Genomic DNA, 27,965 nt, shown 5'->3' with positions numbered 1-27,965 from the left:
CTCAACAATGCATAGTTAAATTAGCTAAATAAAAAAAGGAAATAGTAACAATAAATGAACAATAATGATGCTATATGCACGGAGTACCGGTACCGAGGCAATGTGCAGAGGTACGTGAGGTAATATGTACATGTAGGTAGGGGTAAAAGTGACTAGGCAATCAGGATAGATAATTAACAAGAGTAGTTGCAGTCTGGGTGTATCTGGCATCAATATGCATGTGTGTATGAGTGTGTATGCATGTGTGTATGAGTGTGTATATATACAGTTGATGTCAGAAGTTTACATACACCTTAGCCAAATACATTTAAACTCCGTTTTTTTACAAATCCTGACATTTAATCCTAGTAAAAATTCCCTGTCTCAGGTCAGTTTGGATCACCACTTTATTTTAAGAAGGTGAAATGTCAGAATAATGGTAGAGAGTGATTTATTAAAGCATTTATTTCTTTCATCACATTCCCAGAGGGTCATAAGTTTACATACACTCAGTTAGTATTTGGTAGCATTGCCTTTAAATTGTTTAACTTGGGTCAAACATTTTGTGGAGCCTTCCACAAGCTTCCCACAATAAGTTGGGTGAATTTTGGCCCATTCCTCCTGACAGAGCTGATGTAACTGAATCAGGTTTGTAGGTCTCCTTGCTCGCACACGCTTTTTCAGTTCTGCCCACAAATTTTCTATGGGATTGAGGTCAGGGCTTTGTAATGGCCACTCCAATACCTTGACTTTGTTTTACTTAAGCCATTTTTCAACAAATTTGGAAGTATGCTTGGGGTCATTGTCCATTTGGAAGACCCATTTGCGACGAAGCTTTAACTTCCTGACTGATGTCTTGAGATGTTGCTTCAAAATATCCACATCATTTTCCCTCATGATGCCATCTATTTTGTGAAGTGCACCAGTCCATCCTGCAGCTAACCACCCGCACAACATGATGTTGCCACCCCCGTGCTTCACGGTTGGGATGGTGCTCTTCGGCTTGCAAGCCTCCCCTTTTTCCTCCAAACATAATGATGGTCATTATGGCCAAACAGTTCTATTTTTGTTTCATCAGACCAGAGGACATTTCTCCAAAAAGTACAATCTTTGTCCCCATGTGCAGTTGCAAACCGTAGTCTGGCTTTTTTTATGGCGGTTCTGGACCAGTGGCTTCTTCCTTGCTGAGCGGCCTTTCAGGTTATGTCGATATAGGACTCGTTTTACTGTGGATATTATGTCGATGTAGGACTCGTTTTACTGTGGATATAGATACTTTTGTACCTGTTCCCTCCAGCATCTTCACAAGGTCCTTTGCTGTTGTTCTGGGATTGATTTTCACTTTTCGCACCAAAATGCGTTCATCTCTAGGAGACAGAAAGCGTCTCCATCCTGAGCGGTATGACGGCAGGCATTTGGAAATTGCTCCCAAGGATGAACCAGACTTGTGGAGGTCTACAATTTTTTTTCTTAGGTCTTGGCTGATTTTCCCATGATGTCAAGCAAAGAGGCACTGAGTTTGAAGGTAGGCCTTGAAATACATCCACATGTGCACCTCCAATTGACTCAAATTATGTCAATTAGCCTATCGGAAGCTTCTAAAGCCATGACATCATTTTCTGGAATTTTCCAAGCTTTTTGAAGGCACAGTCAACTGAGTGTATGTAAAATTCTGACGCACTGGAATTGTGATACAGTGACTTATAAGTGAAATAATCTGTCTGTAAACAATTGTTGAAAAAATGACTTATGTCATGCACAAAGTAGATGTCCTAACCGACTTGCCAAAACTATAGTTTGTTAACAAGAAATTTGTGGAGTGGTTGAAAAATGAGTTTTAATGACTCCAACCTAAGTGTATGTAAACTTCCGACTTCAACTGTATACACATACACACAGACACACACTACCGTTCAAAAGTTTGGGGTCACTTAGTAATGTCCTTGTTTTCCATGAAAACATAAACGAAAGGAGTTGCAAAATTAATTGGAAATATAGTCAAGATGTTGACAAGGTTAGAAATAATGATTTTTTATTGAAATAATGTGTCCTTCAAACTTTGCTTTCATCAAAGAATCCTCAATTTGCAGCAATTACAGCCTTGCAGACCTTTTGCATTCTAGTTGTCAATTTGTTGAGGTAATCTGAAGAGATTTCACCCCATGCTTCCTGAAGCATCTCCCAAAAGTTGGATTGGCTTGATGGGCACTTCTTACGTACCATACGGTCAAGCTTCTCCCACAACAGCTCAATAGGGTTGAGATCCGGTGAGAGTGCTGGCCACTCCATTATAGACAGATTACCAGCTGACTGCTTCTTCCCTAAATAGTTCTTGCATAGTTTAGAGCTGTGCTTTGGGTCATTGTCCTGCTGTAGGAGGAAATTGGCTCCAATTAAGTGCCGTCCACAGGGTATTGCATAGCGGTGCAAAATGGAGTGATGGCCTTCTTTCTTCAAGATCTCTTTTACCCTGTACTAGTCTCCCACTTTACCACCACCAAAGCACCCCCAGAGTGTCTCACGAATGTCTCACGAATGTTCTTTTGTTTTCCGAACACCTCGAACTTAGATTCGTCTGTCCATATCACTTTTTTCCAATCTTCCTTTGTCCAGTGTCTGTGTTCTTTTGCCCATCTTAATCATTTATTTTTATTGGCCAGTCTGAGGGATGGCTTTTTTTGCAACTCTGCCTAGAAGGCCAGCATCCCAGAGTCCCCTCTTCACTGTTGACGTTGAGACTGTTGTTTTGTGGGTACTATTTAATGAAGCTGCCAGTTGAGGACTTGTGAGGCATCTGTTTCTCAAACTAGACACACTAATGTACTTATCCTCTTTCTCAGTTGTGCACCGGGGCCTCCCACTCCTCTTTCTATTCTGGTTAGAGCCAGTTTGCGCTGTTCTGTGAAGGGAGTAGCATCCCAGAGCATCCCACAGTCGTGAAAAGGGCATGACAATGCCTCCTCCCCTTCAGGAGGCTGGAAAGATTTGGCATGGGACCTCAGATTTGGCATGGGACCTCAGCATTGTACGAGATCTTCAGTTCCTTGGCAATTTCTCGCATGGAATAGCCTTCATTTCTCAGAACAAGAATAGACTGACGAGTTTCAGAAGAAAGTGTCTGTGTGTGTTGTAGTGTTTATTTTACCTTTATTTAACTAGGCAAGTCAGTTAAGAACAAATTCTTATTTTCAATGACGGCCTAAGAACAGTGGGTTAACTGCCTTGTTCAGGGACAGAACAACAGATTTTTACCTTGTCAGCTCGGGGATTCGATCTTGCAACCTTTCCGTTAAGTCCAACGCTATAACCACTAGTCTACCTGCCGCCCCTGTAGTATGTGTGGGTAGAGTCCAGTGAGTGCGCATAGAGCCAGTGCAACAAAAAAAGGGGGTCAATGCATGTAGTCCAGGTAGCCATTTGGTTAACTGTTCAGCAGTCTTATGGCTTGGGGGTAGTAGCTTTTCAGGGGCCTTTGCCGTGCTGTACCGCTTGCCAGTCTATGACTTGTGTGGCTGGAGTCTTTGACAGTTTATAGGGCCTTCCTCTGACACCGCCTCGTATAGACGTCCTGGGTGGAAGAGAGCTCGGCCCCAGTGATGTACTGGGCCATATGCACTACCCTCTGTAGCGCCTTATGGTCAGATGCCAAGCAGTTGCCATACCAATGCAGCCAGTCAAGATGCTCTCAATGGTGTAGCTGTGTAACTTTTTGAGGATCTGAGGTCCCATGCCAAATCTTTCCAGCCTCCTGGAGGGGAGGAGGCATTGTCGTGCCCTTTTCACGACTGTCTTGGTGTGTTTGGACCATGCTGGTGTCCACATCACTAAGGATCTGAGGAACTTTTAAGCTCTGGATGTGCTCAGCCCTCCCTTTCCTGTAGTCCACAATCAGCTCCTTTGTCTTGCTGACATTAAGGGAGAGGTTGTTGTCCTGGCACTACGCTGCCAAGTTTCTGACGACCTCCCTCTCATCATTGTTGGTGATCAGTTCTACCACCATTGTGTCATCAGCAAACTTAATGATGATGTTGGAGTCATGCACAGTCAAGGGAGAACAGGGAGAAAAGGAGGGGACTAAGCATGCAACCCTGAGGGGCTCCCATGTTGAGGGTCACCTTGGCAGATATGGTGCCTACCCATATCGCCATGTCTGGAAGACCATTATCTAGTTGCAGAGGGATGTGTTCAGTCGCAGAGTCCTTAGCTTAGTGATGAGCTTTGAGGGCACTATGGTATTGAACGCCCAGCTGTAGTCAATGAACAGCATTCTCACATACAGTAGACGTTTATCCAGGTAGGAAAGGGCAGTCTGGAGTGCAATAGAGATTGCATCATCTGCGGATCTTTTCGGGCGGTATGCAAATTGGAGTGTGTCCACAGTGTCTGAGATGATGGTGTTGATGTGAGCCATGACCAGCCTTTCTAAGCATTTTTTGGCTACAGATGTGAGTTCTACAGGGCGATAGTCATTTAGACAGGTTACCTTGGCGTTCTTGGGCACAGGGACTATGGTGGTCTGCTTGAAACATGTAGGTATTACAGACTGTGTCAGGGAGAGGTTGAAAATGTCATCGAAGACACTTGCCAGTTGGTCAGCGCATGCTCCGAGTACGCGTCCTGGTAATCCGTCTGGCCCTGCGGCCTTGTTAATGTTAACCTGTTTAAAGGACTTACTTACATTTGGCTACAAAGAGCGGGACCATATAGTCGTCCAGAACAGCTGGTGCTCGCGTGTCCACTGCTCCGATTGCTCTCTCCTAGGCAATGGCTGAATAATGTATGTACCTGTAGTCTTTGTTTGTGCGTGAAACATTTACATGTTTATGTGCAGTACTCACAAGCAATACAAAAGCTTACCCAGGATATATTATTCCTGTTTTCATGCTCTTGTTGGCAGAAATACTTGGCCAGTTTATTAGGTACACCCTTCGTGTGCCGAGTAAGACCCTCCTTTGCCTCCAGAACTGCCAGAATTATTCTGGGCATGCACACATTGCTCAATTGGTTTCAAAGGCCCTAACGTGTGCCAGGAAAACATTCCACACACCATTACACCACTGCCACCAGCTTGTACCGTTGACAACCGGCAGGATGGAACCATGGACTCATGCTGCTTATGCCAAATCCTGACTCTGCCATCAGCATGATGCAACAGGAACTGGGAATCGTCGGACCAACAATGTTTTTTTGCACCTCAATTGTCCAGTGTGGTGATCATGTGCCCACTGGAGACGCTTTTTCTTGTTTTTAGCTGATAGGAGTGGAACCCGGTGTGGTCGTCTGCTGCAATAGCCCATCCAGACAAGGACCAACAAGTTGTGCATTCTGAGATGTCGTTCTGCACACCTCTGTTGTACTGCACCATTATTTTTCTGTTTGTGGTCTGCCTGTTAGCTTTCACGATTCTTGCCATTCTCCTTCGACCTTTTCTCAACGAGCCCACAAGACTGCCGCTGACTGAATGTTTTTTGTTTGTTGCACCATTCCCAGTAAACCCTAGACACTGTCGTGCGTGGAAATCCCAGGATGCCGAACGTTTCTGAGATACTGGAACCTGCGCTCCTAGCACAGATGATACCACACTTAAAGTAGCTTAGGTCACTCATGTTGCCCAATGCTAACGTTCAATCGAACAGTAACTGAAGGTCTTGATGCCTGTCTGCATGCTTTATATAGCAAGCCATGGCCACGTGACTCACTGTCTGTAGGAGTGAACCGTTTTCTTGAAAGGGGTGGTGTACCTAATAAACTGACTGAGTGTATGTACTCCTCGCTAAACAAGATCCTAACAACGTTAGTTAGTCTGTGTGTGCGTGTACTTACAGATGTATTATCTTCATTTGATCACCCTGTTGCAGGATAACTTTCTTTATTGAGTGAGGAGGAGTTCAGGTGTAACAGAGGGAGCCTTGTTGTACACTTTCTCGCTTTGTGCGGTTAAAGAATGGTTGAAGCTGACAAACAATTTTGCCCTCTAAGATTGGCCCTCGCTTTAAGGGAGTGATCATTTTTGGGTGTGAGCTGAGAGGAAAGCGATGGGTAGATGAGATCGAGATGAATGGTGAACACAGCCACGTTTTGGAGTGCTGGCACAACAGCTGTTGTGTCTGAGGGAAGATCATCATTTGTGGTTCAGAGACTGCCGCATCGGAAAATGAGGCGTTGAAAGAAGATCATTTCAAGGTACAGATTTGATCACTCTGTTGCAGGAAAACGTTCCTGCAATGCATGAAATATACAAGTTGTAGTGTATCTGAGGATAAAAGAGATCATTTTCACTTTGAAATTTCAGACTTGATTTTCCATTATGAAAAATGTATCAACCCCAACAAAAATATAAATTCATTATATTCCACATAATAATTCACATTTTCTGTGCTGCAGGATTATTTTCCTGCTGTTGCAAACTGGCTCAAATTAAGATCCTAAATCTGCATGCCAGCATATGCTCGTGCGTGTGTGTATACAGTACTTTCGGAAAGTATTCAGACCCCTTGACTTTTTCCACATTTTGTTACGTTACAGCCTTATTCTAAAATTGATTAAATCATTTTTTCCCTCATCATTCTACACACAATACCCCATAATGACAAAGCAAAAAAAAAATGTTGTTAAAAAACTAAAAGACTGAAATATGACATTTACATAGGTATTCAGACCTTTTACGTAGTACTTTGTTGAAGCACCTTTAGCAGTGATTACAGCCTCACGTCTTCTTGGGTATGACACTACAAGCTTGGCACACCTGTATTTGGGGAGTATCTCCCGTTCTTCTCTGCAGATCCTCTCAAGCTCTGTCAGGATGGATGGGGAGCATCGCTGCACAGGTATTTTCAGGTCTCTCCAGAGATGTTTGAACGGGTTCAAGTCCGGTCTCTTGCTGGGCCACTCAAGGATATTGAGACTTATCCCGAAGCCACTCCTGCGTTGTCTTGGCTATGTGCTTAGGGTCGTTGTCCTGTTGGAAGATGAACCTTCGCCTGCCTGAGGTCCTAGCCTGCTCCCGAGAGCTTTTCATCAAGAATCTCTCTGTACTTTGCTACGTTCATCTTTCCCTCGATTCTGACTAGTCTTCCAGTCCCTGCTGCTGATAAGAGTTCAATCTTGGTTTCATTAGACCAGAGAATCTTGTTTCTCATGGTCTGAGAGTCCTTTAAGTGCCTTTTGGCAACTCCAAGCGGGCTGTCATGTGCCATTTACTGAGGTGTGGCTTCCGTCTGGCCACTCCACCATAAAGGCCTGATTTGTGGAGTGCTGAAGTGATGGTTGTCCTTCTGGAAGGTTCTCCCATCTCCACAGAGGAACTCTGGAGCTCTGTTCGAGTGACCATCTGGTTCTTGGTCACCTCCCTGACCAAAGCCCTCTTCCCACGATGGCTCAGTTTAGCCATGTGGCCAGCTCTAGGAAGTGTCTTGGTGGTTCCGAACTCCTTCCATATAAGAATGATGGAGGCCACTGTGTTCTTGGCTACCTCCAATGCTGCAGACGTTTTTTGGAACCCTTCCCCAGATCTGTGCCTCAACAGGTGTGTGCCTTTCCAAATCATGCCCAATACATTTAATTTACCACAGGTGGACTCCAATCACGTTGTAGAAACATCACAGGGATGATCAATGGAAACAGAATGCACCGGAGCTCAATTTCGAGTCTCATAGCAAAGTGTCTGAATACTTATGTAAATATGGTATTTATTTTATTTTTGAAATTTGCAAAAATGTAAAAAAATATATCTGTTTTTGTCATTATGGGGTATTGTGTGTGTATATTGACGAGAAAAATGCGGAAAAAGTCAAGGGGTCTAAATAGTTTCCGAATGCACTGTATGTGTTAATCTTCTCTCCACCTTTTGTTTGTTTGCATGCATGTCTGTGTACCACTCCCTCTCATCGCTGATCTTATGAACAGATTCCTGCCTTCTTATTTCAATCGGCATACACATCAACACCTATTGTGGGTGTGTGTGATGCCTAAAGCCAGTCTTAAGCCTTTTTTTCATGGCTCATCCAGTGGGATGAAAAACATTGCAACTGACTCAGTTAGCTCTGATCTGGGATTGTTCGGTATATCGGCCATTGTCGCTTTCCAGTTGAATAGGAATACATCTCGCCATCTCCAAAAGAATCCCTTGCACCATTGTGTAGCAGTTGCGAGGGTGCCACGGAATGTTAATACAAAGGTTCTCTTTCTTAAAGTGAGAGCATGGCATGGCATGAAAACAACTTCTTTTTTCAAGGGTAGCCACAATAAGAACATTTTGCCTTCCCTCTGTGGGTGTTTTGTGCGAGCATTCGAGAGGTGGCCTTGAAGCCAGAAGTTGAAACAAGTTTAAAATATTTGATGCCATCTCTCCCAATTAACAGCGTACTGTCCAGGCCTGTGTTCAAATAGTATTGTTTTTCCTTAAAATACTTATAACGTTTTATTATGGTGGGAAGGTGGGAAGGGTTTGCACGTTGGGGACTATTCCATTAGTTCCCTTGCACTAGACAAGCTCAAATGAAGAATTTAAAAGACGACGTACTCTTTTAAGACGGGTCTTGTTCTGTATTCTCAAACTAAATGCAAGCACATGAAAAGTACACTATCTCTTAGAAACTGATTATTTCTGCCAATCTCCTATTGACTCCTCATTTTCCTCTGCTGTACGATGATGCAGCAGTCTTTAAGCCACAAATGATCTCCCCTCAGACACAACAGCTGTTGTGCCAGTTCTCCAAAACCTGTCTGTCTTCACCATTTGTCTCTATCTCATCTACCCATCGCTTTCCTCTCAGCTCACCCCCAACTTTGATAGCTTCCTGGAAGTGAGGGCCAATTTTCTCAGTTGGCAAAAGTGGACTTAGTGGACTTCAGCACGAAGCAAGGAAGTACGCAACCAGGCTCCCTCAGTTACTCCGAACTCGATGAAGAAAGTGTTGCGTGACGTGTATAGCCCAGTGTTGATCGGAAGGCTTCAGTGGGACGCTACTCTTCAAAGCCTACCAAATTCAGAGGATGATGCACTTCAGTCAACATACCCTGAAACCACTGATGAATGGAATCAATTATATCAGAGTGAAAGGCTTCTGAGAAAGAATCTGACAAGGTATCCCCTTGAAAATCCATTTGAAGTTTGTGAAATGCATAAAGTAATGCATAATAGCTGATGTTGGGGATGGGGGCATCTTTTGATCAAGTGTTTCTTAAACTTTGTTGTTACCCCTTTGTCTGCTTTGTCTTTGATCTGAAACAAACTCCAGTGCTGTGATGCATACAGTCAGAGCAGAACTGAGTTTCATATTACAATGTAAAGCTATTGTTCAATGCTAACACGTTTCGGTAGGTTGACAGCGAGCGCTGGTGGGTGCATGGGTTTTCATTCATATACTGCAAATGTTATCCCAGATGGAATTCTCTTGCATCCCTGTCGACACTTTCACCCCTCATAATAATGTTCTTTAAATGGTCCTTTTTCTTCTAATTTGCTTCTGTGCAGAGCTGGAGGTGGCCCGAATGAGTACGGAAGGGAATCTGCACGACCTGAAATTCCCACAAAGTGGCGGCCATGGTAACTCCATCTCCCTGTCATCAAGCACCTTGAAACAACATGGGAGAAACGGTAAATGGCTTTGCCTTTTAATTTAAAAAAATATATATATATACTGTATATATCAGGGCTATCCAACTCCAGTCCTGAACAGCTATTAGTTGTGCAGGCTTTTGTTCCATTCCATCAGTTAGTGCCTGCATACCCAGTAGATCTTCTGGACTGAACATCCCTGTCTGAGATAAGTCTGCCATTCATAATTCCATGCATAGTTTGCTTCTTTTTCTGATGCCATAAGAGTGTAGGAAATGTTTTTTCTTTGTAACCAGTAAAGGAGAGAGAGGCTCTAATATCTTAAAAGGGCAAACGTGTCTCAAACAACAACAAAGCTGGCACCCTGGTTTTGCTCACCGTTAGCTAATATTTGGGAAAAGTAGGTCAATTCAATAGGAACAAAAGTGTAAGCTGCTTTGGAAGGGGCTTGGGAGTTTAAAACGTGCCCATTTGTAGGGCCTGGTGTGAATGAGAAATATAACATCCCTGCAGCTAATTATCCTTGCATACCACCTGCTTCTAACAGGCTGTTAACCTCTCTGGGATATGGCCAAAGCCGGTGAAAATGCAGAGCGCCAAATTCAAATAAATTACTATAAAAATTCAATTTTCATGAAATCACACATGGAAGACACCAAATTAAAGCTACACTTGTTGTGAATCCAGCCAATGTGTCAGATTTCAAAAAGGCTTTTCGGCGAAAGCAAACAATGCTATTATCTGAGGATAGCACCCCAGTAAACATACACAGACAATCCTATTTCAATCCTCCAGGCATGACACAAAACTCAGAAATAAAGATATAATTCATGCCTTACCTTTGACGAGCTTCTTCTGTTGGCACTCCAATATGTTCCATAAACATCACAAATGGTCCTTTTGTTCAATTAATTCCGTCGATTTATATCCAAAATGTTCATTTATTTGGCGCGTTTGATGCAGAAAAACATTGGTTCCAACTCGCGCAACATGACTACAAAAGTTACCTGTAAGCTTTGTCCAACCATTTCAAACTACTTTTGTAATACAACGTTAGGTATTTTTTTACGTAAATAATCGATACAGTTGAAGACGGGATGATCTGTGTTCAATACCGGAGGAATACAAAGTGTAGCTAGCTTTCAGGTCACGCGCCTCTAACAAAGAGTACACTTCCCTCGAGCCTCATTCTGAACAGTGCTGCTACTTCATTTCTCAAAGGAAAAACCTCAACCAATTTCTAAACACTGTTGACATCCAGTAGAAGCAATAGGAACTGCAAGAAGGCCCCTTAGAAATCAGGATTCCCAATGAAAACCCATTGAAAAGTGTGACCTCAAAAAAAAATATATGTTCTGTTATACTCACAGACATGATTCAAACAGTTTTAGAAACTTCAGAGCGTTTTTTTATCCAAATCTACTAATAATATGCATATCTTAGCTTCTGGGCCTGTGTAGTAGGCAGTTTACTTTGGACACGCTTTTCATCCGGACGTGAAAATTCTGCCACCTATCCCAGATAAGTTTTAAGAGCATGGGTTGCTTACCAGTAACATGTTTTTTGTGTGTGCAGAGTTAGGGTGCCTTCAAACCAAAACGCAGGTTCGACGCGGCAAATTATTCCGTAAAAAAGCAATTTTTTCAATTGGTTGACAGATACGTTGTTGCTACTGTAAGTACAAGTGTACTCGTTACCCGGTAATGGAATTGTTTCCCTGGAATAACAACAATATAATTCCAAGTGTGCCAAAATGTTAGAAGCAGGTGGAGGACTTACACTTGGTTTCAGGCAGAGGTGACCAACCCTCTTCCAGGAAAGAGATACTGGATCTACCAGGGTTTTGTTCCAACCTTGTTATAACACAGTCGATTCTGCCTAGTATCAAGGTCATGGAAAGCAGCTAATTAGTAGAATGAGGTGTGCTAGATAAGAGCTGGAGAGAAAGCCTAGCAGAAGGGAGGTTCTCCAGGAGGAGGGTTGGCCACCCCTGATACAACCTCTGATAAAGTAAAGCGCCTTTTTTACTCGACTTCAAATGGACAAAAGAGGGTCCCTGGTTGCGGAATTAGTTGTGTTCAAGAGCTGCTTCAAACTTTAATGAGGCTATTATACACAATGCGGGGCTACCTACGGGAGCTCCACGGCCCGTTTTTGGACTTGATTACTTGTTCATGCAAATGAGTTAGGCTGTTAGCGCGTGCTCACCGCTCTTGGCTCTCGATGAATGTCCAGCAGTGCCTAATGTTTCATTATATCTTCATTTGCTTTTATTTCCCGTTCATTGAGAGGTAACACACAAATTGTTTTATTTTCATCTGGAGTGAGTGATCCAAGTCGCTGTGGGAGGGGTGTGCTTTCATATCCACCTTCTAAAGAAAGACGCCAGGAGGGGGATAAGGTAGTGCGATGGGAGTGGGGAAAGAAACTAGGGAGAGTATCTGTTGCCTTTGTCAGTGCAATAAAGCAATAATGACATTTCATTGAAGTTTAATTAAATCGACCTATCATACCTACGGAGGTCTTTTTTTCAGCCTCGACACCTTTGTTGCTCTTGATAACATGCTCTGAGCAGCGAATGTGTTTGAGCAATTTTCCATATATTTTGTCCAAAATAGTTTAAACTCTATAATCCTGTGGAATCAAAAATCTAAAAAGAATGAATGCAGTTTTTACCGTACCCCAAAATGCATCCTTATTTTTAAGTCTTATGAATTTTAATAAGTTATTGTGTGCTCCAAGACTTTGTGGAACTGTAACGTTTGACATCTGTAGATTGAACGGTGGTGGTCCAACGCCGTTATGCCCTGGAGAAGGCACTTAACCCCAAAATAGTTCCAAAGGCCGGCTGCACTCCGGCTGACTCTGTGCTCTTCAATGTGTGTGTGGGTTTCTCGTAGGCACATAAAACCTTGGCACATCTAGCCTAGGTTTACAAACTTTTTTAATTTATGGACAGAAACATATGTTGACCAGATAGTAATTTTTCACGTTTGGTTCTCTGGCGCTAATGTCTCTGCTACTTTAACATTGATTTGCGCTGTTAAGTCACATGTACAATAACATTATACTGTATGGTAAAACATTTTAACCACACACTTTCAGTTTGTCAGTGGTGGCTCAGTCTCAAGTCTCAATTGCCTTAAATTCTACTTTCCTTCATCGCTCTGATCTGAAAGAACTGACCTGGTGAAAGCCAGCCTAATGATGAGCTTACGCCATATTATTTTCACCTGTCACTACAGACAAAGGGGAGGAGATGAGCAGAGGATGGATTTTCAAGAAATTGAGACTGAGCCATGTGTTATTTTTCCTAGGAGAGATCCGGATGGCCTTTGTCCTGTACAAACACATCGGTGCCTACCTGTCTACAGAGAATGCCAGCATGAAGCTCGGCAGGGAAGCCATGGCCACCAACTACTCTGTCATTGTCAACTCTCCCGTCATCACCGCAGCCATCAACAAAGAGAACAACAAAGTCTACCTGTCTGAACCGGTCATATTTACCTTGAAACACCTGCAGGTAGAACGTGTACACACACACACACACACACTTTGGGATTATCATGAAATTCACTGAGTTTCTTAAAGTCACCCCATATTCCCCCATTTTTAAAGTTTTACCTCAATCTTTCATAACATATTGACGATGCAAAACTTTGTTTTCATTCGTTTTCTCCCTATTAGTTTTAGAACAGAACAGTCTAACCTGGAAGGCTGAGCTAATATGAGGGTTCTATTGTTCATCCCTGAAGGCTGGTTAGTCATAGGCGGAGCATTAACTTCCTCCCCGACTGCATTATCTTCCCCCCGCACGACTCCATCGAAACAGCCCCGGTTTGTCTCCCAACGGCGCCCAAAGCTGTTATTAGGCAGGGAGAGAGAGAGGGTGGGGGGGGGGGGGGATGTAACACTTGGGGCCAATGCAGTTATTACTGGGGACCAACTGGAGTCCGCTTTCCTACGTTTTTCTTTCCCCACTGGTCTAAGCTCAATAAAACAGTGCTCTTATATACAGTAAGTTTGTGCTTCCCTCCACTGTACTTCTGTCAGTGAGGACATGTCTTTTTTTCTGAACGGCTGTTGCTCTGTCTTCTAAAAAGTTGATTATTTTAAAGAGTATTCTAAGATTCGTCTAGAGAGTATTCAAAAAGATGAACTGTATCTATATGGATGGTTATATAACTGCAGGTACACTAGAGTATGAATGGATAGGAGGACGTACTTCTCATAGCCTGGTTGCAGATCTGTTTCTGCTCTCTTGCCAACTACTATGGTCATTGTCATGCCAATCGTGACAAAAACTGACTTATCCTAGGATAAGGATAGCCTGGGTTCAGATCTATTTGTGTCATCTTGGCAACTACTATCTTAATTGTCATCAGTGATGTAGTGGTAAAGAAAATAGGTGGTTAAACTTGGTCGCAGCGAATAAAGTAATGCTCCTTATACTTTCAATGCGTTCTTCCGCAAAAGGTGGGTAAACTGCGTTTACTTGTGTTTACCCTCCACTACACCACTGACTGTCATACCAAACACCACCATAGTACTTGGCTATACACCATAAACAGATCTGGGATCAGGCTGTACTGCTCTTCACTCTAGTCTTTTGTTCCATCGCTCTACAATGAAAAGCCTTTAGATCAGATGGTGTTGGACCACTGGTCCCAGGGGACTGTGGTCATCCTCTAGTTATTGTTTCGCTTCCTTGCCTCAGCACTTAATGGACTAATTAAAGTTGTGAATGGGACAGAAGGTCACCTGGTCTGGTTATACCACGACTGTGCTGCACTGTATCCAACTAGCCATTGGTTGGCTGTGTGGAGGATAACTCAATAAGGTGGGACGTTTATCTCTGAGAGGATCTGCTGATTATGGATGTGTCACAAATGGAATCCTATTCCCTATACAGTGCACTACTTTTGACCAGAGCCGTATTTGGGACACAGCCCCATGTTCCACAGTTACAGTTTTGAGTGCATTGTCAGTAGCAGCCAGATTGTCTTCTGCTGTGGACAATTCCCTTAAATGCACCCAGGATTTAAGGTGCAGTTGAAGTGGCCCGGCAATATCTAGCTGCAAGAGATGGCGCTTTCCCACATCAAGGAAACATTACCCGTTGAAAACTATTTAAGGCATTCCTATGCATCGGCACGTCTCTCCTCTCGCGCTTTATCTGCATTAAGCTCTTAAGTGACTGTTTTGAAACGGGCCAGCGAGATGGCAGGCGACGCTAGCCGTTAAGGCCGCCACCTTGCAGAGAGCAACGGGGCAGTCTATTGTCGCACAGTGAAGGTTAAAGTGAAAGGTTGAAAAACACAATGAAAGGCTGCTCGCCGCCGCCATTAAACTAAACCTGCACTGCCACCGGAAAAGGGAATTAAGGGGCTTTTTCTGAAATATTTAGTCCGGATCTGGAGTTATGGCATTGTGGCGTGTCGAGGTTATGGGAGCTTACCTGGAATTAGCCCCATGAGTTTCCATTTAACCCAGCCAGAGCCGTTTAGAAAAGAAACATGACTCAACCTGCAATCAATGTGTGTGTTTTTCCTCCCATTAGCTCCATTGTGCAGGGGCCCATAGGCTAATTGTTATGTGGTTTGTCCCCCACAGCAATCCAAGGAAAGCTTTAACCCCAACTGTTCTTTCTGGAGTTATTCCAAGAGGACCATGACGGGGTACTGGTCGACGCAGGATTGCCGGTTGCTAGGCACCAACAGGACTCACACCACGTGCTCTTGTACCCACCTGACTAACTTTGCAGTCCTCATGGCTCACGTGGAGGTCAAGGTAAGGCCTGTTCCACCGGCTCCTCATTCCGTTTGCTCTCAGCTCAGATCCCGTAGAAGCAATACAAATTCCACAAGTAGTAGACGATGGAGAGCTCTGTTTTGCAACCTTCATAGCACATTCTACAAAATGGCAGAGTTAAGATCAAAATCTTAAGAGCGTTTTTTTTTTTGTGCCGAAAGCGTCCTTAGTGTTGGGTGTATTAATTGTCCCCTTGCCTTGTGCTAGGCCTTGTGTGAATAGTTGGAGAGAGTGGCCGTTGTAAAAGGAAAATGCATTTGGACCTTCAAGAGTTCTAGCTAAGAGGCTGCCGTTCAGTCGTCTGGATACATACTATGCTTGAAAGCATTGAGAATACCTGAACGCATCATTCAATGTTTCGAACATTCCGATATTCGCATGTTGATGAATTGAAGGAGAATCAGCATCTGTTTACGTTGTGTTGGAGCTGGGTACTGGGAAAGCATAAAATAACACATTTACATTTTCTGTGTATAATAGACCAATAACGATAAAGATTGTATTTATGCGCCTCCTAAACTATTTGGGGTTGCTGGTGTTTGTTGTTGTGCGTTTAAGTGTCTCACTGCGATGCTTAAATCCAAGATAACATTTCAATTGATGTTATTTCGTTACATTGACGCAAATATATTGCAACTCATTTTTTTTTTTTTTACTTTGACTTTTATTTGTTGCTGTCTCATTTCCCTGAGAGGTCTTCTCGTTCCTGAACTTCTACCCCTGCAGTTTCTGAGGGGGAACAAAGACTCATATGAAAGAAAGATTTAGCGAAAGGGTGCATTTTATTTTAAAAGCATGAATTTATATGTTGTGTCTTAGTGCTCTTTTACCTGGGAGAAAAGATCTGTGCGTTCTTTCTCTGCACTGTTGGGTGCTTCATTGTCCGCTTTAGTCTTCTGGGAAAACAACAGAAAGTGATGGGAAATACAGAGCTGTTTGACAGACACAGGAAAAGCGAGGAGGTAGAGAGGGATAAAGAGAGGAAACATATAATAGGAGAGATCTCCTCTTTTTTTCTCTCTCCCTCTTTCTCCCTCCCCTCTCTCTCGCTCTTTCCCTCTCTCCCTCCCTCCCCTCTCTCTCGTGCTCTCTCTCCCCTCTCTCTCCCTCCCTCTCACTCTCTCTCTCCCCTCTTTCTCTGTCTCTCTCCCTCCCTCCTCTCTCTTTCTCTTTCTCTCTCTCCCCCAAGGCAGTGAACCTTAGTCAGCAGGGAAGGATGACTCTATAATGTCTCTCCCAGTTTGCCCAAGGCCATGTAACCACAGACCTCCCCTCCACCCCAGCTCCCACCCCGCTCCAACCAGCCCCTCTGGTCCAAAGGGGGTCACCCCCAGTGAGGAGAAGTTACTGTTTGTCACTAAGCCGCTTGGCTTGGGGAAGCCAGTGTGCTCAAGCCTTGGTGTCAAACCGGGCCATGAATGCAGAGGGAAGCTGTGAATAAGCTAGTGGCCTTAACAGGAAAAAACTGGTGAAAAATAGGGCAAAATGGGAGTGAAAGAAGCACTTTGTCATATGATTCACTCACCTTTTGGAAACCCCAGGATGCTGGTGTTCATTCAGGGGGAAAGTGGAAAGTCGTTACACCCCAATTCCAAAATTGCTGCATTTTTCTACTCGAAAGACATTTTGGTTCTGAGGAAACGCAGGCATCCATTGACACACTGCCAAGGCATTCCAATCCGGAAGCGCTAATGAATGGTGAAGAAAGAGCACAAAAATGCCATAAATTGAAGTGACCATATTTTGTCTCCATGGTAACTAAACATTTCGCGCTGTTCTGTCAAGGCATTGTTATTACACATTACCCTCTGAGTGAGAGTTTACAGATTGGCATGCCGCAATTACCATCTTCACTTTGAGCGGGCAGAGGCCCGCTGTCGTCGTCGTCATCTGTATTCCGGCAGATAGACAGGGTGTTCCAGTTAGAAATGGCAATAATACTACTCTACTTTTAAGTTTGGGAAGTGTTTGGGCTTTTATGATAAGACGTTGTTTGATACATTCAGTTGTTCATAAACAGCTTATTATTGTAGATATTACTTAGTCCTAGATAGAGATATTACTATGTTGAGGTATAGTTAAAAGGCTGTAGTAGTTGGTTGAAGTGATGTCTCTAAAACCTGTTTTCAACCAGAACTGTACCTGCTGGACATTTTGAAAGCTGACCAAATGCGAGTACATAACCTGTATTAGAAGCAGGAACTTGGTTATTTAATGATGAGCTTTTTCTTAATTCTATTAAGACAACATAGAGAACAGCTAATGTGGTGCCTTTCAACAATAACTGCCCTCATCTCCTTCTTGATTGCACCACGTTGCCCAGTCTAACTTTCATGTTTGTATTTTACCTTTGAACTTAAAGCGTATGGGTGATTATCACGCTAGCTCAGTATTGTAGATATGTGTATCCAGGAATCCCCGGACTCTGACTCTCTGAGGAATTCATTATGTAACTTTGATCTCTGCCAAAGGAGGGGAAAAAAAGATCCACCTTTGTCTATTGAAAAGGGTTATGGGCTTGTTGATTATCTGTGGACTTGCACTTATTAAAGTGTTGTACTGACTGAAGCATGGTCAACTTTAAAAAGTCAACACAGTCCTGAAGGCCATCGACAGTGTGACTCACTATCATATCCCAATAGGCAAAGGCACATATACTCACACCGTGTCTGTCAACGACAGGGAATGAGGTAGCTGCCATCCAAACAATCGGGAAGGGATTAAGTGCCGTCACTTTCGTCTGTCTCACCTCTCAGGCCTTTTGTGCACCAACATGAGCTGTTCCTGCCGACGCACTGAAGTACACCCGTCGGCCGCGTAAACAAATGAAACTAAATGGCCCGTCACCAGATGTGTGTTAGTCAGAGATTATGTCGCTTTTGTGTCTCCAGGAAGGGAAGTGATTGCGAGGGAGTTTCGAGTGAGGATGAGAGGGATTGCTTAAGCGGTCTGTCAAAGTACAGTATGATGTCTCCTCTAATCAGTCAACTCCAATTGCTCTCTCATCAAACATAGAAATGTATGTTAATAATAACGGATATTTTAAAGGGTTGTTTAAGTCTATTGATAAGCTCCTCTATCCAGCTGGAAGTTACTCAAAGAGAAAATGTGGTTGTTGTTTGAATGAAGGTTTCCAACGGCTGTTGGGAATTGCTTCAACTTGTCCCAGCAGGTTGTCATTCCTGTAAATATCCAACATGATCTCTTTTAACCCTAAAAGTGCCAACGGGTCAATTTTGGCCTCAAGGGGTGATGCAGTACATGTCATTATTTCGATATCCTGTTTTTGATCCTGAAATGTTGGACTTTTTCAAGCAACTACTTGCTGACAAAAAAAAACACAATTTCCTATGTTTTTTGTGTTTATATGGAAGAATAAAAAATGATCTCTTTTGTATACTAGTGGTGTGCGGCAAACATGACGACCTAACCGGCCTCTCACGCTATCGTGCACATGTTGAGTTTGTCTATCCCCACCAGACGGACACGCAGGTTGAAATATCAAAACTAACTCTGAACCAACTATATTCATTTGGGGAAAAGGTCGAAACATTCATGGACATTTAGCTAACTAGCTTGCTGTTGCTAACTAATTTGTCCTGGGATATATACATTGGGTTCTTATTTTACCTGAAGTGCACAAGGTCCTTTTTTTATGCTGGATCTTTGTAGAATATTGACCCATTTTGACCCACAAAATTGTGTGACACTCCACAGATAAAAGGGTCAACTTAATTTGTTTCTTGTAATCTCTCCACGTTCTTCTTCTTCCTCCTCTTCTCCTTCTTCTTCTTCCTCTCCTCCTCCTTTTTCCTTTTTTCTTCTACTCCATGGCGGTTGGCAACCAAGTGTGGACCTCATTCATCTTTCAATCACCCACGTGGGTATGTGCTCCTAAAAACCAATGAGGAGATGGGAGAGGTGTGACCTGCAGCGCATCAAGCGTCACAAATAGAACCAAGTTCTATTTTAGCGCCTGGCTACCCCAGATTCAAAGGCCCCTTTCATTTCTACAGAGTGATGTCATATTCATTCCAGTAATGCCATTTAAGCGGTTGATCAAACATGACACCATTGTTACTAAAGGACCAACATTTGGAAAAGCCTGCTTTAGACTTGTTCAGTACCTTAATAGTCCAGACCCACCACCCAGCCAGCTACTCAAGGCATCAACAGTCTACTCTTCATCGAACCACCCTCCTTTGAATTTAAGCTTCTATTTCCAAGACAGCCCCGGGGTTGTGGAGGCACTGTTTAAATAGCAGCTACAACCCCCCCAGCCGAGACTTAGAAAGATAGACCTGTTGTCCCTCCACATACAGGCCATTACTTAGGTAGTGAGCGTGTATGCCGGGATTGGGCTGGAGGTAATATCGAGCCACCTGTAAGTAGCACCATTCCCTAGGGACCACCGGGGTATAAATCAATGGTACCTCTCAATAGGATGATGGTGGGGGGGGTGGTAAACTCATACATCAGTGTCCTGGTGGGGTGTCTGAATTGGAAATGATGAAGATGCCGTGATACGTTCTAGGCTTTGGACAGTATATTTGGCACAGTCAATGTGTGCACAGTTCCTCACAATATTAACTTAGAACCTATTATAACTTGTAACTTCCATCCATCCACCTATGTAGAGTAGCTTTCGAACCATCTAAATCTTGATGTGGCATGATAACCTGTTGTGGTCTCAGTGTCTTGATGTTCATAAAAAGAGGTCATCCATGTGCTTTTCTGTCTGTTTATTTAGGATAAGATGAACTTTAATGTCCCATGGGGGAAATCGTCTCAGACACGTACCCTGGTTCGATCCTGGGCTGTATCCCAACCGGCCGTGATTGGGAGTCCCATAGGGCGGCGCACAATTGGCCCAGCGTCGTCCAGTTTAGGGTTTGGCTGGGGTAGGCCTACATTGTAAATAAGAATTTGTTCTTAACTGACTTCCCTAGTTAACTAATGGTTAAATACTGCTGAATACAAAATTGAGACTGTACATTACACACTCAACTTAATACATACATTACCCATATCACCATACACTTCTCATACAGCCACATACATAATCCTTAGCATATTCCCTTATTTTGTCAGTGGCGTACTAACACAGCTCAGCTTTACTTGTTGCTGTTCAGGTATTTGATGGCCATGGGAGTGAAGGAGTGCTTATACCTGTTCAGCTTACATGTGGGGACCCTATAGTGTCTGCCTGAGTCGGAGGAGGGACCCTATAGCGTCTGCCTGAGTCGGAGGAGGAGGGACCCTATAGCGTCTGCCTGAGTCGGAGGAGGAGGGACCCTATAGCGTCTGCCTGAGTCGGAGGAGGAGGGACCCTATAGCGTCTGCCTGAGTCGGAGGAGGAGGGACCCTATAGCGTCTGCCTGAGTCGGAGGAGGAGGGACCCTATAGCGTCTGCCTGAGTCGGAGGAGGAGTGACCCTATAGTGTCTGCCTGAGTCGGAGGAGGAGGGACCCTATAGCGTCTGCCTGAGTCGGAGGAGGAGGGACCCTATAGCGTTTGCCTGAGTCGGAGGAGGAGGGACCCTATAGCGTCTGCCTGAGTCGGAGGAGGAGGGACCCTATAGCGTCTGCCTGAGTCGGAGGAGGATGGACCCTATAGCGTCTGCCTGAGTCGGAGGAAGAGGGACCCTATAGCGTCTGCCTGAGTCGGAGGAGGAGGGACCCTATAGCGTCTGCCTGAGTCGGAGGAGGAGGGACCCTATAGCGTCTGCCTGAGTCGGAGGAGGAGGGACCCTATAGCGTCTGCCTGAGACGGAGGAGGAGGGACCCTATAGCGTCTGCCTGAGACGGAGGTGGAGGGACCCTATAGCGTCTGCCTGAGACGGAGGTGGAGGGACCCTATAGCGTCTGCCTGAGACGGAGGTGGAGGGACCCTATGGCGTCTGCCTGAGACGGAGGTGGAGGGACCCTATGGCGTCTGCCTGAGTCGGAGGAGGAGGGACCCTATGGCGTCTACCTGAGACGAAGGAGGAGGGACCCTATGGCGTCTGCCTGAGACGGAGGAGGAGGGACCCTATGGCGTCTGCCTGAGACGGAGGAGGAGGGACCCTATGGCGTCTGCCTGAGACGGAGGAGGAGGGACCCTATAGCGTCTGCCTGAGACGGAGGAGGAGGGACCCTATAGCGTCTGCCTGAGACGGAGGAGGAGGGACCCTATAGCGTCTGCCTGAGACGGAGGAGGAGGGACCCAATAGCGTCTGCCTGAGACGGAGGAGGAGGGACCCTGTAGCGTCTGCCTGAGACGGAGGAGGAGGGACCCTGTAGCGTCTGCCTGAGACGGAGGAGGAGGGACCCTGTAGCGTCTGCCTGAGACGGAGGAGGAGGGACCCTGTAGCGTCTGCCTGAGACGGAGGAGGAGGGACCCTGTAGCGTCTGCCTGAGTCGGAGGAGGAGGGACCCTGTAGCGTCTGCCTGAGTCGGAGGAGGAGGGACCCTGTAGCGTCTGCCTGAGTCGGAGGAGGAGGGACCCTGTAGCGTCTGCCTGAGTCGGAGGAGGAGGGACCCTGTAGCGTCTGCCTGAGTCGGAGGAGGAGGGACCCTGTAGCGTCTGCCTGAGACGGAGGAGGAGGGACCCTGTAGCGTCTGCCTGAGTCGGAGGAGGAGGGACCCTGTAGCGTCTGCCTGAGACGGAGGAGGAGGGACCCTGTAGCGTCTGCCTGAGACGGAGGAGGGACCCTATAGCGTCTGCCTGAGTCGGAGGAGGGACCCTGTAGCGTCTGCCTGAGTCGGAGGAGGAGGGACATGGGAGGGGTCTGAAATAATAATCTGGGGGGGTGTTGCCTCACACCCATGACCTTCATGGCAGTTTTTATCAGGCGGGCAAATTGGGATTTCAGTTGGACTGATAACTTGGCAAACCAGACTGTGATGCCATATCTCAGGATGCTCTCTATGACTGCATAGTAGAACAGGAGTCTACGTAGAAAATAGAGGCGTTGTAGTCAGCAGCAGACACTCTCCACTTCGATCTTCCAGCTCACCACATTGTCCATATCTACACCAAGGTAATTATACGCACTAACCTGTGCTATGTTGGGATTGTGGACAGGCACATGGTCACCGACAGATTTGGGGTCAAACGCCATCTCATCCTATAAGGAAAAAATTAGATTGGGTAGATCCACGTCCCGACTGCTATCTGGACGCATTCCACTTTAGGAGGACGCATACATAGTCTACTGCCGGCATTATATCACGGTTATTGTCGCTGAAGACATTGTACGTTTCTATTAGGCACATGCACTGAATGGAAACGTCAAGTTCTCCTCCTGGCCCTTTAAACCTGATGAATGGTCCGAGATCCCTGATTCATGTGCCCTCTTTGCTACCCTCTCTTCGTCCCATACAGCTCGTAAATCCTTGCCGAAACGTGAAAGAGCCGCGCGACACAACTCAGTAGGGCTACTGATACCCTTACTAGAACATTTGCCCTGCCCCACCATATTTTATGACTGAAGCATGCTATCTCTCTCTCTCTCTCTCTCTCTCTCTGTGTCATCCAGGCAGATTTATGAATTTTAATTGGATTGTCGTCATGCTGCGAACGGTTCTTTGTGGAATATCAAGGAAGGAAGCTTATCTCCTCTCTCCCATTGGCCCACATGATCTTGACACGTCCAGAGCCCAGTGGAGGAACACCTCCACTGAAGGATCTCAACGGCGATTCATTTGTTATAGTTTGATATCTGATTGGATGGACTTGATTGGAGGTGTCAGGGCATGCTGTTGACATGTACACTGAGTGTACAAAACATTAGGAACACCTGCTCTTTCCAAGACATTATTGATGTCACTTGTTAAATCCACTTCAATCAGTGTAGATGAAGGGGAGGAGACGGGCTAAAGAAGGATTTTTAATCCTTGAGACAATTGAGACATCGATTGGGTATGTGTGCCATTCCTGGTTTGATTGTGTCAAGAACTGCAATGCTGCTGGGTTATTTACGCTCAACAGTTTCCCATGTGTATCAAGAATGGTCCACCACCCAACGGACATCCAGCTAATTTGACAACAACTGTGGGAAGCATTGGAGTCAACATGGGCCAGCATCCCTGTGGAACGCTTTCGACACCTTGTAGAGTCCACGCCCCGATGAATTGAGGCTGTTCTGAGGGCAAAAAGGGGGTACAACTCAATAATAAGGAAGGTGTTCTTAGTGTTTTGTCCACTGTCTGATTTCCTGGTAACAGCAGGCCATATGTGGTGCCTCGCGGTAACAGATCAGGGGCAAACCCAATCTCCCCAGGCATCTGTCTGGAATGAAAAATATGTGTGTTCAAGAAATAAAAAAGTGACGGGAGAGATTGGAAGAGAAATCGAATGTGCACAAGGCGCGTACCGCCCTAGTAAGTAACATATCCACTGGTATGACTCGGTGGCCACCCACGACACAGAGTGAATTTTGGAGCGAGTTAGTCCGCTGCTTTGGGGACCCCGTGCCTATTCCCGCCGCGGACGCCTGTTAAAGGAGAGGAGCATTGAGGTTGAGCTACCGTGGCTCTGTGACGGTAGTGTGCGACAGCCAGCTGTCATCCCGGGCGAGACCCCAGAAAAGGGCCTTCATCGTAGGGATGAATTCGTGGCCGGTGGCGCCTTAGCGATCATCCACCCTTCCAGAACAATGAGATGTCACTGCAGTAGATCCATCACACAGGTGTGGCTGCATCCTACCCCTCCCTCTCCTTTTGACCCAGCATCCCCTCTCCATATCGAGGCAGAGATTGTGATGGATAGAGATTGAAGCCATGGCACAGCTCGCTAGCTCAACCCACCCTAGGCCCCCTTTTCCAAACAATCTGCATCTGCCACCATCCAGCGCATGAGATGCCTTTGTAGCAAAGGGGGACCAGACACACACACACACACACACACACACACACACACACACACACACACACACACACACACACACACACACACACACACACACACACACACACACACAGCTCCACCCCCCCTGATGTATACACTACGGCTCATCAGGCATGAGAATCAAGAGGCTCAGGGTAGCGGGTCGACTGTTATTGTACAGCAGCCCCTTAATGATCAGCATCTGTTCTCTTCTCTCTCCCCGCTAGCGTTACCCCGTGCTCCGCGCACCCGTTAAACAGGCCTTTTGTGTGTCGTTTCCTACCAAGATCCCCTTGCTGCAAAAAATCCCCCCTGGTTGCTCTAGCCTTTCACCCCGCCCCCTGTGGAGAATCATACTGCTGACTCGGGTGGAAGTTTGATTTAAAGGCAGTGCTCGTTTGTGTGAAAAGATACACTGTGTGTCTTCTGTAAGAAAACAGTGAGGAGCGCATCCTCTATTTGCGACTCACTGATATTGTCCTTGAGGAATATTGTGTAAGCCTTTGGAATTGCACATACACACACAAACACACATGTTTCTAGTGATTGAATACCTGCTCTGCAAAACGTACATCCTCAGGAAACACTGCAAGTAAATAAAATGTGCAATCATGTTCATCACAGCTAAAGGCTATGGAGAAGAATAGCGGTCTGTTTCAATTCCTATTGTGTTACCTCTGTGATCCTCATTACTACTCATGCGTAGTCGAGTCCGGAAACGTCGAGCCCAGCAGGGACAGCAGTCAGTTTGACGGCGGATACCAGTTTTCTTTTAAGTATTTTTGAACAAAGCCTTAAAGTTAATGCTTACTGGTGGGAGAATTGAAGAGAATTCTGTGGGGAAATGAGGAGTGTCTGAAGCTGACCAGTGTTTGGTTGGCAGTAAATATGTTATGTTAATAAATCACGATGTCTCGGATGCTTAATTGCCTGGTTTTCTAGATATAAGAGACTTAGTTTCTTGGGAACGCATCACTTTTTCACCTTTATCTTGAATATATTTTAGGTGTGTGTCGTGGAGATTTATGATGACTAAAGACAAATGGTGTAGGGTGAAGTTTCCCATAGATGCTGATCTTGGGTGAGTTTTGCATTTCCCCCAACTAATGGTTAGGATTGGGGGAGAGGAAGCTGATCCTAGATCAGCCCCCCCCCCCCCCCCAGAGCAGATGGTTTTCAAGATCCATGTTGGTACTTGAGTTGCCAACTATCCACAGCATTCCTTAAATAATAACAACGGTAATAACCAATATAATTTGGACGATTTCCTCATCTAAATGTGCTGACTAAGCAGAACATGGGCATTGCATCTTAATGAAACAAGGGTCTGCGTGGTATTGATTAGGCCATAATTGATTGATGAGGGCAAAAACGGTGCCAGAAGGGAATTGTATGGTAATCACGAAGCACTGCATGCTTTTGGACAGTGTGTTTATATCAATTGCTGTGTCTTCTGTGTGTGGATGTTATCCTTATGAGGTTGTAAGCACAAATCTCTACACACATGTTTTTTGGGGGGTTTTTTTTGGTCCCTTTCTGGAAATGTCTTGCATCTCATCTCAAATAGCACAGCATGACTATATACAGTATACAGTGCATTCTGAAAGTATTCAGACCCCTTGACTTTTTCCTCATTTTGTTTTACGTTACAGCCTTATTCTAAAATGTCTGAAATAGTTTTTTTTCCCCTCATCAATCTACATACAATACCCCATCATGACAAAGTAAAAACAGGTTTTGACATTTTTTTTCAAATGTATAAAATAAAAAAATAAACACTGAAATATGACATTTACATAGGTATTCAGACCTTTTACTCAGTACTTTGTTGAAGCACCTTTGGCAGCGAATACATCCTCGAGTCTTCTTGAGTGACTCTACAAGTTTGGCACACCTGTATTTGGGGAGTTTCCCCCATTCTTCTCTGCAGATCCTCTCAAGCTCTGTCAGGTTGGATGGGGAGTATCACTGCACAGCTATTTTCAGGTCTTTCCAGAGATGTTCGATCGGGTTCAAGTCTGGGCTCTTCAGAGACTTGTCCCGAAGCCACTCCTGCCTTGTCTTGGCTATGTGCTTAGGATTGTTGTCCTGTTGGAAGGTGAACCTTCGCCACAGGCTGAGGTCCTGAGCGCTCTGGAGCAAGTTTCCATCAAGGATCTCTCTGTACTTTGCTCCGATCATCTTTCCCTCGATCCTGACTAGTCTCCCAGTCCCTGCCACTGAAAAACATCCCCACGGCATGATGCTGCCAACACCATGCTTCACCGTAAGGATGGTGCAAGTTTTCCTCCAGATCTGACGCTTGGCATTCACACCAAATAGTTCAATCTTGGTTTCGTCAAACCAGAAAATCTTGTTTCTGATGGTGTGAGTCCTCTACCATAAAGACCTGATTGGTGGAGTGCTGCAGAGATGGGAGAACCTTCCAGAAGGACAACCATCTCCACAGAGGAACTTTGGAGCTCTGTCAGAGTGACCATCGGGTTCTTGGTCACCTCGCTGACCAAGGCCCTTCTCCCCCGATTGCTCAATTTGGCCGGACGGCCAGCTCTAGGAAGAGTTTTTGTTGTTCCAAACTTCTTCCATTTAAGAATGATGGAGGCCACTGTGTTCTTGGGGACCTTCAATACTGCAGACATGTTTTGGTATCCTTCCCCAGATCTGTGCCTCGACAGAATCCTGTCTCTGAGCTCTACGGACAATTCCTTTGACCTCATGGCTTGGTTTTTGCTCTCTCATGCATTGCGGGACCTTATATAGACAGGTGTGTGCCTTTCCAAATCATGTCCAATCAATTGGATTTACCATAAGTGGACTCCAGTCAAGTTGTAGAAACATCTCCAGGATGATCAATGGAAGCAGGATACACCTGAGCTCAATTTCGAGTCTCATAGTAAAGTATGAATACTTATGTAAATAAGGTATTTCTGTATTTTTATTTGTAATACATTTGCAAAAATGTCAAAACCTGTTTTCTCTTTGCTATTTTGGGGTATTGTGTGTCGATTGATGCGAAAAACATTGTAATCTGTAACGGAACAAAATGTGGAAAAATTCAAGGGGTCTGAATACTTTCCGAATGCACTATATGTAGTACAATATACATAGTCGGATCACATATGGTCTACAGGTTTACAGTTGTGATCGTGTACCAATATGAATGTATTTGAGAGGGCATGATAAATGGAACATGTGACACTGAAAGAATTGCCATTTCAGAATGTGTTACTTTTTTGCGGTTCATTTAAGTAGTCCTTTAGTGCACTGACTTATGGTTTACTGTAAATTCCCTTTGATTGTTGCTGTTGCGGTATAGTGCCTGCTTATTTCCTGTAAATACAGGTATCTGCCATCAGAAGGGTGCTTTTTGGGCAATTTATCCTTTAAAGAAAACATTGACTAAAACCAGTGATGACATTGATTGACTGTAGTGCGGTTGAATATATTACCCATAGTGCCTCTCACAGCCACCTGTGACCCTTTCTATGACGTGACTCATTTTGTTACCTTGCCAAATAACCTTGGTGACACATTTTCATGCCATTTCCACATCACCACCTGTGACAGCTAGGTCATTTCCTGAAGAGGTTGAGGGGTGGCCCTACCAAATGCAGTTTCATCTAGTTTTGAGTGTATTAGTGAATATAACATATTAAATCTAATTTCATTTGTCACATGCACCGAATACAACAAGTGTATAGCATACTGTGAAATGCTTACTTACAAGCCCTTAACCAATAATGCAGTT

General features: G+C 44.8%; 1 protein-coding gene across 6 annotated transcripts in view; it reads left to right on the top strand.

Annotated features, from left to right (window-relative positions):
* The window catches only part of LOC139534554 (adhesion G protein-coupled receptor L3-like), a 301,582-nt gene that overhangs the window by 230,744 nt on the left and 42,873 nt on the right, over nt 1-27,965 (top strand). For all 6 annotated transcript variants that reach the window (XM_071333764.1, XM_071333763.1, XM_071333762.1 and 3 more), the window contains exons 12-14: nt 9,455-9,577; nt 12,856-13,061; nt 15,152-15,328. In XM_071333764.1, the coding sequence (XP_071189865.1) occupies nt 9,455-9,577; nt 12,856-13,061; nt 15,152-15,328 (506 nt within the window). The remainder of the gene's footprint in view (nt 1-9,454; nt 9,578-12,855; nt 13,062-15,151; nt 15,329-27,965) is intronic.

Source organism: Salvelinus alpinus, chromosome 11 (assembly GCF_045679555.1).
Source record: "Salvelinus alpinus chromosome 11, SLU_Salpinus.1, whole genome shotgun sequence".
NCBI classification, from domain to species: Eukaryota; Metazoa; Chordata; class Actinopteri; order Salmoniformes; family Salmonidae; genus Salvelinus; species Salvelinus alpinus.
This window is presented reverse-complemented; position numbering and strand designations above follow the sequence as displayed.